The sequence below is a fragment of the Garra rufa genome, chromosome 2 (assembly GCF_049309525.1).
Source record: "Garra rufa chromosome 2, GarRuf1.0, whole genome shotgun sequence".
Taxonomy (NCBI): Eukaryota; Metazoa; Chordata; class Actinopteri; order Cypriniformes; family Cyprinidae; genus Garra; species Garra rufa.
The window spans coordinates 17,386,293-17,398,792 of NC_133362.1; the positions used below are offsets into that span (position 1 = coordinate 17,386,293).

At 34.8% G+C, this 12,500-nt stretch overlaps 1 protein-coding gene across 1 annotated transcript in view; it reads right to left on the minus strand.

Annotated features, from left to right (window-relative positions):
- macrod2 (mono-ADP ribosylhydrolase 2) overlaps positions 1–12,500 on the minus strand; it is an 849,841-nt gene that overhangs the window by 209,152 nt on the left and 628,189 nt on the right. Inside the window, exon 7 of the mRNA XM_073834923.1 lies at positions 10,931–10,961. Within this exon, the coding sequence (XP_073691024.1) occupies positions 10,931–10,961 (31 nt within the window). The remainder of the gene's footprint in view (positions 1–10,930; positions 10,962–12,500) is intronic.

The following is a 12,500-nucleotide window of genomic DNA, read 5'->3' on the forward strand; positions in this document are numbered from 1 at the left end:
GCTAAAATACAAAATCCAGTTGCCGTAGGGCTGTAGATTTAGATTTTGCTCAAACAACTATGATCTCTAAAATATGTCCTCAACCCTCAAAACTTCCCAGAGCAGTGTCAATCTTGACAATGATAAAACCACGAAAGTGTAAAACACTACACTTTCATCTGTTTCCCTAGATGCAATGCTAACATTTCCTTTTCCCTGCTTGTGCTAAAATAACCCCACATCAGCATGTGATCAGAAAAGATTCCCTTCCCTAAGCCTGTGTTCACACTTACACTCCCCAGCATAAACCTCAGGCTTTAAATATAGTGCTATCCTAAGAGGAAAACCTGTACGATATCAAGGTAAAGAGATAAGGGGTTTGGGCCTAATCCACTACAGAGATGGACAGGGGAATCACCGACTGAAGACACTTAGTCGGTTGACCCTGGCTGATCCTAAACAGCTGTACGGATGCATTGTCTGGATTACAGCTGCCTATCTCACTCCACCAGAGTCGCAAGCTAAAAAAAATAAATACTCATCACACATCTTGCTCAGCTAAGGGTAAACATTTGTCAAGCAGTGTTGTGTACGATTTAGAAATGAATTGAAAAATGGCTTTTTCAATCTTAATTTATCTCTGAATTTGAAGTGATTCAAAAACAATTTTTAATCAGAAATTGTGAGTAAATTTCACAATTACAAAAAATGGCAAATGACACGTAAGTAAATTTTGAATTTTGAATTTGAAAAACTCAAATAGTATTTACATGCGGGAGTGCACGTCTCTCTCGTCTCCCCTAAACCCATTGAGTTTTAACAGACCTCCTAAAGCGCGGCATGAGTTTGGTAAAGGGGTAATTGAGAATAAATTAATGAAAGTCACGTGAGAGGAGGCAATGGCTCCATGACGATACGATTGGATATGACTGGTTTTGTTTGGCTGTGATTGGTTCATACAATAAATCCCACCTCTTGTGTTTGTGCGCGTTCCATATTCGTGAATCAGTGTAAATAAACATTATAATGCCATTAATCGGAAGACTAATTTATAGGGATGCCCTCGACTAAAGATTTTTTTGGTCGACTAGTAGTAGTCATTTTAAGCATTAGTTGACTATTAGTAGCCGCATGTTTCTTAATAAACCATATAAATCATAATAATGAGCCTTTAATTGCCTACATAGTGCAATAAGCGCTCAAACGCAGGCATAAAGATTGTCAGTGCTTTCTTTGTGTTTGGCTTAAGAGCAATACATACACGCATTACACAATCTGAGAATATTTGTTTTTCATTTGAACTGGTTCGTTTAAAAGTAGACATTTTACCCTCTATAGATGTTTCATGTCTGTAAGCAAGTATACAGAATTTTGAAGTTTCACACTCCGAGACGGCAGAAAGCGCATTCTGTTTGCTTTAATTATTTTACAAAAGCGCAACGTTTCGTTGTTGTTCCGACTGCACACAAATTAACAGAGTCTTTACAGATGTATTACTTTTATCTGTATGACTAAAAATGACAGAGTATTTTAAGAGGAGGTTACCGCACTGGCGCCTCCATCTGTCATGTAGTAAGCGCATTGTTCAGCTTCCACACTGCACTGACACTTCACTAGTGTACATTTTTCTAGGTTAACATTAGATTGAACAGCCATGTAAAGTTGCTTCCACTTACATATTTCAGATTAAAAGGCATATTTGAGGTCAATGAATGATTGGTGAGCATTTAGATGTCCTGCTCGATGTGTTGCAGTATATTACCACATAGACCAACCGTTAACAATCTGTACGTCGCGGACTGCGTAACTTCGCCACTTCCTGTGGAATTTGTAAAATTTTTCAAAATTAATCTTCAAATGGCCTGAAAACATGAAATATAAAATTCTTACAAACACTAAAGTGTTGAGGTTTATACTTGGTTTTAATAAATAGAAAAACCTATTAATTGCATTCCTAATGTAAAAAATACATATAAAAAATAAAGATTTTTACATTCGGAATGCTAATTGGTAGCGTGATGTTTATTTAACCAAGAAAATGTGACTGGGACATAAAATTACATTTCATTTAGTGCTGTCGAATGAAAAAAAAAAAAATGAAAAAAAAAAAAATTAATCGCACATTTTTTTCCCAAAATAATCATGATTAATCTCACCTAAAAACAGTATATTTTTTATGTCACTAGGAAATTGTTCTTTTCTTCCTAATATTTAACCATTGACTTCAGTCATTCAACATTACAGTATAATTAATCAATTTTAACATTTATTAGACTTTAAAAATTAACTTTTAATTTAAGTGAACTTAAAACAATCTTCATATAAACCCATTTACCTGTGCCCTTCAGCAAGTAGGAAATCTACAAATTGAATAAAATTATCAAACACTAAATTCTAAATTAAATAGATGAATCATTCAAGCTACATCAAGTTAATGATTTTCTCTTTTTTCTTTTGTTCCGCCGTTAAACTGGAAAAATTAATCACCTGCCTTAATGCACAAATTTTGACAGCATTAATTTAACTTTAAAAATAACACACACACACACACACACACACACACACACACACACACACACACACACACACACACACACACACACACACACACACACACACACACACACACACACACACACATCACAAAGTATGTCTAATGTGAAACATCACTCTCTTCTTCTTATGATGATATATGTTCATAGAGTTGACTGTATTAAACTGACTCTTATTTTTCTCCACAAGGCCTTGGGAAGGTCTTTGCAGTGGATTTCTGAGGGAAAATAAATAATAAATCATGGCTTATCACCATGTGTACACAAACCTTAAATGACCAGACCTTGATACGGTGATGAATGCTTCAAGTCAATATACCCCATTGAGCTGGATTATGAGGCAATAAAGAGCTCTCTTCAAATGGCGATGACAGTAATCTAATGAGTGACATGTTTTGATGTCAGACAGCTCCTGTCTTTTCCTTGACAAAGTCGTCAGGGCGGTTAAACCTCACGGGCACAGAGCGAGATTTTCTCCTCTAGGCTTCGGTGAAAGATGAACCGGCGTCTAATTCATTTTCTCTTTGTTGCTTATCTAAAGGCGGGGCTGGATATATCATGACAGATTGTGACAGCGTTCTAAGAAGGTGGTTGTTAAGATGCCCGGAGGGTTCAAATGTAATTGCAGTTTTCTCCTTTTTGACTCTGTCTCTCTTTCTGCAGGCTAAAATAATAATGGAAGAATTAACCTGTGGGGTTCAAGGCTATTGGATTTGAGTTTCCCTGATATGAATCTTACACACACAAGTTGTGAACAGCATCTTTAAGCTGCCAGAGTTGGAATAACTGTAGGGGAGACTGAGGGCAACTGTAAAACTAAATATCTTCGATCAAAAACCAGGTAAGAGCAAAGACACATGCTAAGAACAGTTCTCTGTCTGCCTGAGAACAACTGATTTTGATGAGTAAAATGGATTTTCTTTCCCCCTGGATATAAAGTATTTTTCATCTTCTGTATAAAGTTAAGATGCTTTTCGAAGTTTACATTTTGTTGTAGGTTGTTGGGTAAATGTTAGCATGAACAGCAGACGCTAACACTGTAGTTACCATACAAAAATGGTAAGATTGCTGTGAGGTTGGGGCCAATATTAATCTTTATAATAACGCTATTATTATTATTATTATTATTATTATTATTATTCCCTAATCTTACAGCATTAACATACTTATTTTTTTACGAAATTAAAATATTTTATATTAAATTCTGAAATTAAATGATATAAAAATAATTTTAAAATGCATTTTTAATGTTAAAAAATAACTTTTAAAAATTGTTTATTGTTGTTGTTTATAATAAAAATAAATAGATAAAAAATAAATAAATACCAAATTTCTTTGAAATTTGACATTTCCTTTAACGGCACATTGAAGTGTAACATTTAAAAAAATAAATATTAAAAAAATAGAATAATAAAGAAATAATCAAGAATAATTATTATTATTAAGAATAAAATTATTATTATTATTCCTTACAGCATTAACCAACTTTTTTTAAAAACTATTTATTAAAATCAAATGTATTTTTATTAAATTATAAAATGTAATTATATAAAAATAATAAAAATTTAAATAATGTAAACATGTTAATAGATAGATAAATAAATCAATACAACATTTCTTTGAAATTTAACATCAAAAATACATTTTAGAGAATAATCTCAATACTCCTTTTTTACTTTTTAAATTTTATATTTCTGTTAATTAAAATGTAAAATTACAAAAATAAATATTAAAAAAGTTGAGAATAACCTCAATACTCTGTTTTTAGAGAATATTAATAGTTATAATAACATTATTATTATTATTATTTCCTAAACTTACAGCATTATGCCTTTTTTTGTTTGATTTGATTAAATTATAAAATTAAATGATATAAAAATAGTAAAATGTTTGTATTTAAAAATAAATACATTTCTTTGAATTTTGCTATTTCTTTTACTGTCACGTTAAGATGTAACATTTCAAAAATAAATATAAAAAAAAGTTCTGAGAACAATCTCAATACTTCTTTTTTACAATAAAATTGCAACACTACAAGATTAAAACATTGATATTTTAAGAATAATGTCAAACTTACTAGAATGTTGTAGCCTTTTTTTTTTCAGATTTCATAATAGGGGTGTAAAATTTCTATTTCAAATTTCATAACAGAGCTTTAATACTACAACTTTAACCCCCTGGGGTCGACAAACGCGGATACGCATTTTGTGGCAGTTTCCCAAAAGGAACTTCATTTACTCGGTCATTTCTGATTGTACAGATAAAAGCAGTACATCAATCGAAACTGTAAAGGGTCTACTTTTATTTGTATATACTCACAAAACCAAAAAAATACTGTGATTTTGCAAAATAAAGAAAACAAAAAGGGTGTGCTGTCTGCCGCGTTGATCTCCGTGATCTTCGTTCAGAAACGCGTCATTAAAATAGACTATAACTCAGCCAATACACAACACAGAGACATGAGCAATATCTGACTGAATGGCTCATTATGTGGCTCATTATGCAGGTCTTTGTCTTCTCAGGTGTAAATCACAGCATTATTCATGAGCATTCACGCCTCCTCGCATACAGCCGTTCTAAACAAAAAGTGTCTTCAAAAATTTAAATCTATATACTGTTTTGTGAAAACAAGTGAACTAGATGATTTTCACATCATTTGGTAGAAAAAACCTAGCCTACCACATCCAGTTCTCAAAAGTCCCGTGAACAAATATTCTGTACGTGTTACATGACCTTATTTCAGTGACTTCAAAAATTTAGTTTTTCACTAAGCACGCATAAACGTTGTTTTCTCAAAAACTCAAAAATGAACATTCATGCTGCTTACATATTTTTGTAGTCCAATTTGTGCTGATTACAATGTATTTAGATTTAGGCCATTAATATGTTTTTAACATACTGAAAAAAGCACAGATGTCAAGGCATGTCAAAACTTCTTCAGGGCCCCAAAACAAAACTAATCTCAAATAAATAAATGAATCCAACAAAATAAAAAATAAATCGCATGGCACTAAAAAACTGTTGCTTTTAATGAACCAATTGCATATCCAGGAAAAAAATGGAATGGTAAGTCCAGACAGAGTAACGGATGGTGCAACCTCTGTCCACCTCTGTGCTTTGCCTGTGTCCGCACTATGTAAGACACTGATAGATTTGCCAGTTCTTCCCATCCTCACTGAAAAAGAAATAACCCGTTTTAACCTGTCTCTCATGGCATTGATTGATAGGCTATGAGCGTCCGACTTAATAACCTCTATCATACCATCCAACCCCTCTGCTGGCGGCAGGCGCCAGTTTGTTTATGGGTGGCATCTCCTCCAATACGCCATGTGTGTGAAAGCTCTACCTGTGCTAATGGTGTGGGCTGAGGGATTGGACTGTCAGCTGGGAGTGAGGCCTCATTTTTCTACCTGCCTGCTGTCCACGTTCCCAACCCCACAGAACAGCCCCTTTACGCCTTACCCTCTGTACCCCGATCATCTGTCAGCCTGGACCTCAGCTCCCATGATGCAGCGAAAAAGAGAGATGGGGTGTCAGCTCCGGTTGGTTGTGAGTGACACTTCTACATGTTGGATCAGGGTGCATGGGGCTGCTTAATCTGGTGATGTGGCCACATGGCTTGTGTTTGTCTTGCTTGGTTAACTTATTCACATTGAAGAAGAGAGCAAATGTTCTTTCAGCTTCTAAGACAAACGTTCATGACTGCCACGGTAGCATATGAAATTAATTTCCCTCCTAAACAAGCGTCTACTGTCTTTTTGGCCCGAAAGAAACAAGAAAATGTCAGGTTGGGGAAGTATTCTAGGTTATTAGCTCTTTGATCATGATATTTGAGCGCTCTTGCTTTCAGAGTAAATGCTTTCTCTCTCTGTGATGATCTGAACAATTACGCAAGTGCTGGAGAGGCAGGATGCAGATTATTTATTGAATCAAACATAATTGCATTCTTTCTGAAGTGCTGAGATCTCAAAGGCAATTTCACGTGGAAGAATCTTACACATTCACACCAAAATGTTATACACTGCTGTTCAAAAGAGGTTTTTTTTTTTAAAGAATTGGATACTTTTATTCCACAAGGATGCATTAAATTGATTTAAAAGTAATACAGAAATGTATAATGTAACAAAAAATATTTCGCACATTAGTGCTGTTCTTTTGTGATTTCAATACAAAAAATATTATATTATATTATATTATATTATATTATATTATATTATATTATATTATATTATATTATATTATATTATATTATATTATATTATATTATATTATTATATTACCATAATAAGAAATGTTTCTAGAGCATTAAATCAGCATATTAGAATCATGCCTGAAGGATTATAATACACTGAAGACTAAAATAAAGACTGCTAATCACTGGAATTGTGATATAAACTCACAATTGAGATAAAGTTGACATTTATATCTAGAATTTGTGAATTGTGAGATAAACTCACAATTGCGAGTTCTAAAGTCCAATTTTGCGGGTAAAAAATTACTGGTATCTTCTCAGAATTGTGAATTTATATCTGTCAATTCTGACTATAACTTGCAATAACTTGCAAGTTGCAAGATACAAACTGACTTTTTTCCCTCCTCAGACTTGTAAGATATAATTTTGCAATTGTTAGTTATAAAGTCCAATTTTGAGGGGAAAAGACTGGTATCTTCTCAGAATTGCAAATTAATAATTTGCAATTGCATGCCATGAAGTAAAAATTGCAAGATACAAACTCGTGACTTTTTTTTCATTTCGACTTTTTTCCCTTCAGTATTGTAAGATATTAACTCACAATTGTGAGCCCCATTTTGAGGGGAAAAAGACTGGTATCTTCTCAGAATTGCGAGTATATATCTGACAATTCTGACTTCATAACTCACAATTGCGAGTTTATACCTCACAATTCTGAGAAAATAAAGGCAGAATTGTGAGATATAAACTCTCAATTGTGAGTTATGAAGTCAGAATTGCAGGATATAAACTTTTTTTTAAATTTGAACTTTTTCCCTCAGAATTGTAAGATTTAAACTCGCAATTGTGAGCTATAAAGTCCCATTTTGAGGGGAAAAAGACTGGTATCTTCTCAGAATTGCGAGCTCATGTCTGACAATTCTGATTTAATAACTCGCAATTGTATGCCATAAAGTCAGAATTTGCAAGATACAAACTCTGACTTTTTTTTTAATTTTGACTTTTTCCCCCACAGAATTGTAAGATATAAACTCGCAATTGTGAGCTATAAAGTGTCATTTTGACAGAAAAAAGACTACCATCTTCTCAGAATTGCGATATTGAGATATAAACTCGCAATTGCGAGTTATGAAGTCAGAATTGCAGGATATACAGGTCCTTCTCAAAAAATTTGCATATTGTGATAAAGTTCATTATTTTCTGTAATGTACTGATAAACATTAGACTTTCATATATTTTAGATTCATTACAACACAACTGAAGTAGTTCAAGCCTTTTATTGTTTTAATATTGATGATTTTGGCATACAGCTCATGAAAACCCCAAATTCCTATCTCAAAAAATTAGCATATCATGAAAAGGTTCTCTAAATGAGCTATTAACCTAATCATCTGAATCAACTAATTAACTCTAAACACCTGCAAAAGATTCCTGAGGCTGGCTCATTACTCAAAACCGCAATCATGGGTAAGACTGCCGACCTGACTGCTGTCCAGAAGGCCATCATTGACACCCTCAAGCAAGAGGGTAAGACACAGAAAGAAATTTCTGAACGAATAGGCTGTTCCCAGAGTGCTGTATCAAGGCACCTCAGTGGGAAGTCTGTGGGAAGGAAAAAGTGTGGCAGAAAATGCTGCACAACGAGAAGAGGTGACCGGACCCTGAGGAAGATTGTGGAGAAGGACCGATTCCAGACCTTGGGGGACCTGCGGAAGCAGTGGACTGAGTCTGGAGTAGAAATATCCAGAGCCACCGTGTACAGGCGTGTGCAGGAAATGGGCTACAGGTGCCGCATTCCCCAGGTCAAGCCACTTTTGAACCAGAAACAGCGGCAGACGCGCCTGACCTGGGCTACAGAGAAGCAGCACTGGACTGTTGCTAAAATTTTGCATGTCATTCGGAAATCAAGGTGCCAGAGTCTGGAGGAAGACTGGGGAGAGGGAAATGCCAAAATGCCTGAAGTCCAGTGTCAAGTACCCACAGTCAGTGATGGTCTGGGGTGCCATGTCAGCTGCTGGTGTTGGTCCACTGTGTTTTATCAAGGGCAGGGTCAATGCAGCTAGCTATCAGGAGATTTTGGAGCACTTCATGCTTCCATCTGCTGAAAAGCTTTATGGAGATGAAGATTTCATTTTTCAGCACGACCTGGCACCTGCTCACAGTGCCAAAACCACTGGTAAATGGTTTACTGACCATGGTATTACTGTGCTCAATTGGCCTGCCAACTCTCCTGACCTGAACCCCATAGAGAATCTGTGTGATATTGTGAAGAGAAAGTTGAGAGACGCAAGACCCAACACTCTGGATGAGCTTAAGGCCGCTATCGAAGCATCCTGGGCCTCCATAACACCTCAGCAGTGCCACAGGCTGATTGCCTCCATGCCACGCCGCATTGAAGCAGTCATTTCTGTAAAAGGATTCCCGACCAAGTATTGAGTGCATAACTGAACATAATTATTTGAAGGTTGACTTTTTTTGTATTAAAAACACTTTTCTTTTATTGGTCGGATGAAATATTCAAATTTTTTGAGATAGGAATTTTGGGTTTTCATGAGCTGTATGCCAAAATCATCAATATTAAAACAATAAAAGGCTTGAACTACTTCAGTTGTGTTGTAATGAATCTAAAATATATGAAAGTCTAATGTTTATCAGTACATTACAGAAAATAATGAACTTTATCACAATATGCTAATTTTTTGAGAAGGACCTGTGAACTATTTTTTTCAATTTGGACTTTTCTCCTCAGAATTGTAAGATATAAACTCGCAATTTTGAGTTATAAAGTCCAATTTTGAGGGGAAAAAGACTGCAATCTTCTCAGAATTCTGAGTTCATATCTGACAATTCTGACTTAATAACTCGCAATTGCATGCCATAAAGTCAGAATTGCGAGATAGAAATTCTGACTTTTTTTCATTTCGACTTTTTTCCCTTCAGTATTGTAAGGTATTAACTCACAATTGTGAGCCCCATTTTGAGGAGAAAAAGACTGGTATCTTCTCAGAATTGCGAGTATACAAACTCTGACTTTTTTCAATTTTGACTTTTTCCCCCTCAGAATTGTAAGATATAAACTCGCAATTGTGAGCTATAAAGTGTCATTTTGAGGGGAAAAAGACTGCTATCTTCTCAGAATTCTGAGTTCATATCTGACAATTCTGACTTCATAACTCACAATTACGAGTTTATACCTAACAATTCTGAGAAAATAAAGGCAGAATTGTGAGATATAAACTCGCAATTGTGAGTTATGAAGTTCAAATTTGCAGGATATAAACTTTTTTTTTTAAATGTTGACTCACAATTGTAAGATTTAAACTCGCAATTGTGAGCTATAAAGTCCCATTTCGTGGGGAAAAAGACTGGTATCTTCTCAGAATTGTGAGTTCATATCTGACAGTTCTGATTTAATAACTCGCAACTGCATGCCATAAAGTCAGAATTTGCAAGATACAAACTCTTTTTTTCAATTTTGACTTTTTCCCCCTCAGAATTGTAAGATATAAACTCGCAATTGTGAGCTATAAAGTCCCATTCTGAGGGGAAAAAGACTGGCATCTTCTCAGAATTGCGAGTTTATATCTGACAACTATGACTTAATAACTCGCAATTGCATGCCATAAAGTCAAAATTGTGACATACAAACTGTGACTTTTTTCTCAGAATTGCGTAGTAAAAACTCACTATTCTGACTTTTTTCTCAATTGCAAGTTTATATCACACAATTCTGAGAAAAAGTCAGCTTCACGAGTTTATATCTTACAATTCTGACTTTATAACTCACAATTGCGAGTTTATACCTCACAATTCTGAGAAAATAAAGGCAGAATTGCGAGATTGAAAATCGCAATTATGAAAAAAAGTCAGAATTGTGAGATAAGTTGCGATAACCTTTTTTTTAATTTTTTTATTCAGTGGCAGAAATGGGCTTTCATAACATGCTGTATGCAGACTTCAAAATACTCCTTTTTAAAAACAAGAATCAGTTTTGAAAATGAAAGTAATGCTGGGAGAATGTGAAGACATGAAAAGACTGTAGAGGTAATTTGCTCATCATCGGCTCTTTCATCTCCACATTATATGCATACATTGCAGGCATAAATGTAAATTGCTATCTGCACACATAATTGCACACATGCTTCTTCATACACACGTTCAGAATCACACTGACAAGGTTTAGAGAATAAAAAGACATTTTCCTTACCATAAATTCCTGTCGATATGCATGGAAAGGCCTGTAATAGAAAAAAAAAGCAAAAGGTAAGCCAACTCTGAAATGAAATTGATATAAAATTACATACATTCTGACCCAAACCAAATCAGGAAGGAGAAAACCACCTTTGAATCTAAAGTTAGACACTGAATGTACAGAATTCAAAGAAGCAGGTAATGAAATGAGCCAAACATTACAGTTTTTAGCCTTAAGTTGTTGTTCCTTTCCAATTTCTGCTAAGCTTGCATTTTGATAGCATGCACGCATTTCATTAAAGCCAACTATATGAAATTGTGTGTTTTTGGAGAAATTTGACGTTTAGTGAATGTCAAATGTTTCATTAATAGCCAGTGGGAATAACTGCTAATGCAAGCTTACACCAAACATCAAATATATATTAAAAAGCCTAAAGACATGGGGCGTTGCTTTTTACTGAGTTTGTTTTTTTGCGGCTCTCTAGGCTATACTCAAACAGCTTCAAAGAAAAGGATGAAATTAATGTTTCTTCCTGTTGGGGTAGACAGAGCGCTTACATTTGGGGCGGCGCTTTGACACAACGTGACGTGCAGACATAACATCACTGTAAATCAGTTTGAGATAACACATATTGCCGTATACAATAACAGTCACATCGCCACCTGTAGGCTTCGCCACCTGCTTTTGACACGCACCCAGTGAGAAAGATCTATTTCGATTTACTTTCCCTAGCGAGAGACTTCAAAAGCAACATTTTGCCTGTCGTCTGGTGTTGATCTAATTAATCTGACAGTTAATTAAGGGACAGTCATATTTCAGTATGTCAGGACACATATAGTAGCTGGAGGAGAGATGGCCTCTGGGAAATGTACATCAGTTTGTAGAATACATCCAGAAATTGTGCACAATAACTCAACACTGCTGAAAATTATAATTGATCCACTTATGGCCTTTACAATATAATTCTGAAGGGTAAATGGGGCCTTGGATTGGAGCCACTTGGAATCTGGGAAATGTTTGGATGTGTTATGATGATGAAGCTCTGAACTGCCATAATCGCTGAGGAAAATTACAAACTGAATACACAAGGAGGCAGAACAACAAAGTGTTTACACTACAGGTAAACATGACAATCCCAAACAATTCATTTCAGCTGTGGATTTGGCACATCAATGAAAGATTCAAAATCATGTGAATTGTTTAAGATTCAACAGGGAACACTCAATAAATATTTCATTTATTTTGGGCTGTAGGTTATATCTACATATACACCTGAAGTATTGGTTACGATGTGAAACAGACACAACTGAACAAATTTGCATTACATGGACAAGTTACTCAAAGTGGAAAATTCTGTCATCAACTCAATCTTTTTTTTGCTTTAATGTCCATGTAAGATTGATTTCAACTCACCTTTCTTTTTACCAAGAATGCTAGTTGGACTCAGTATTGGATGGACTCCATTGTTCTTCAATGAAATAATTCAAATAAAATAATTTATTAAAATTTTTTCAAGACTACATATTGGTCCAAAGCAAAGTTGTATAATACAATGAATTAAATGTCTTCAGCTATAAATATGTTA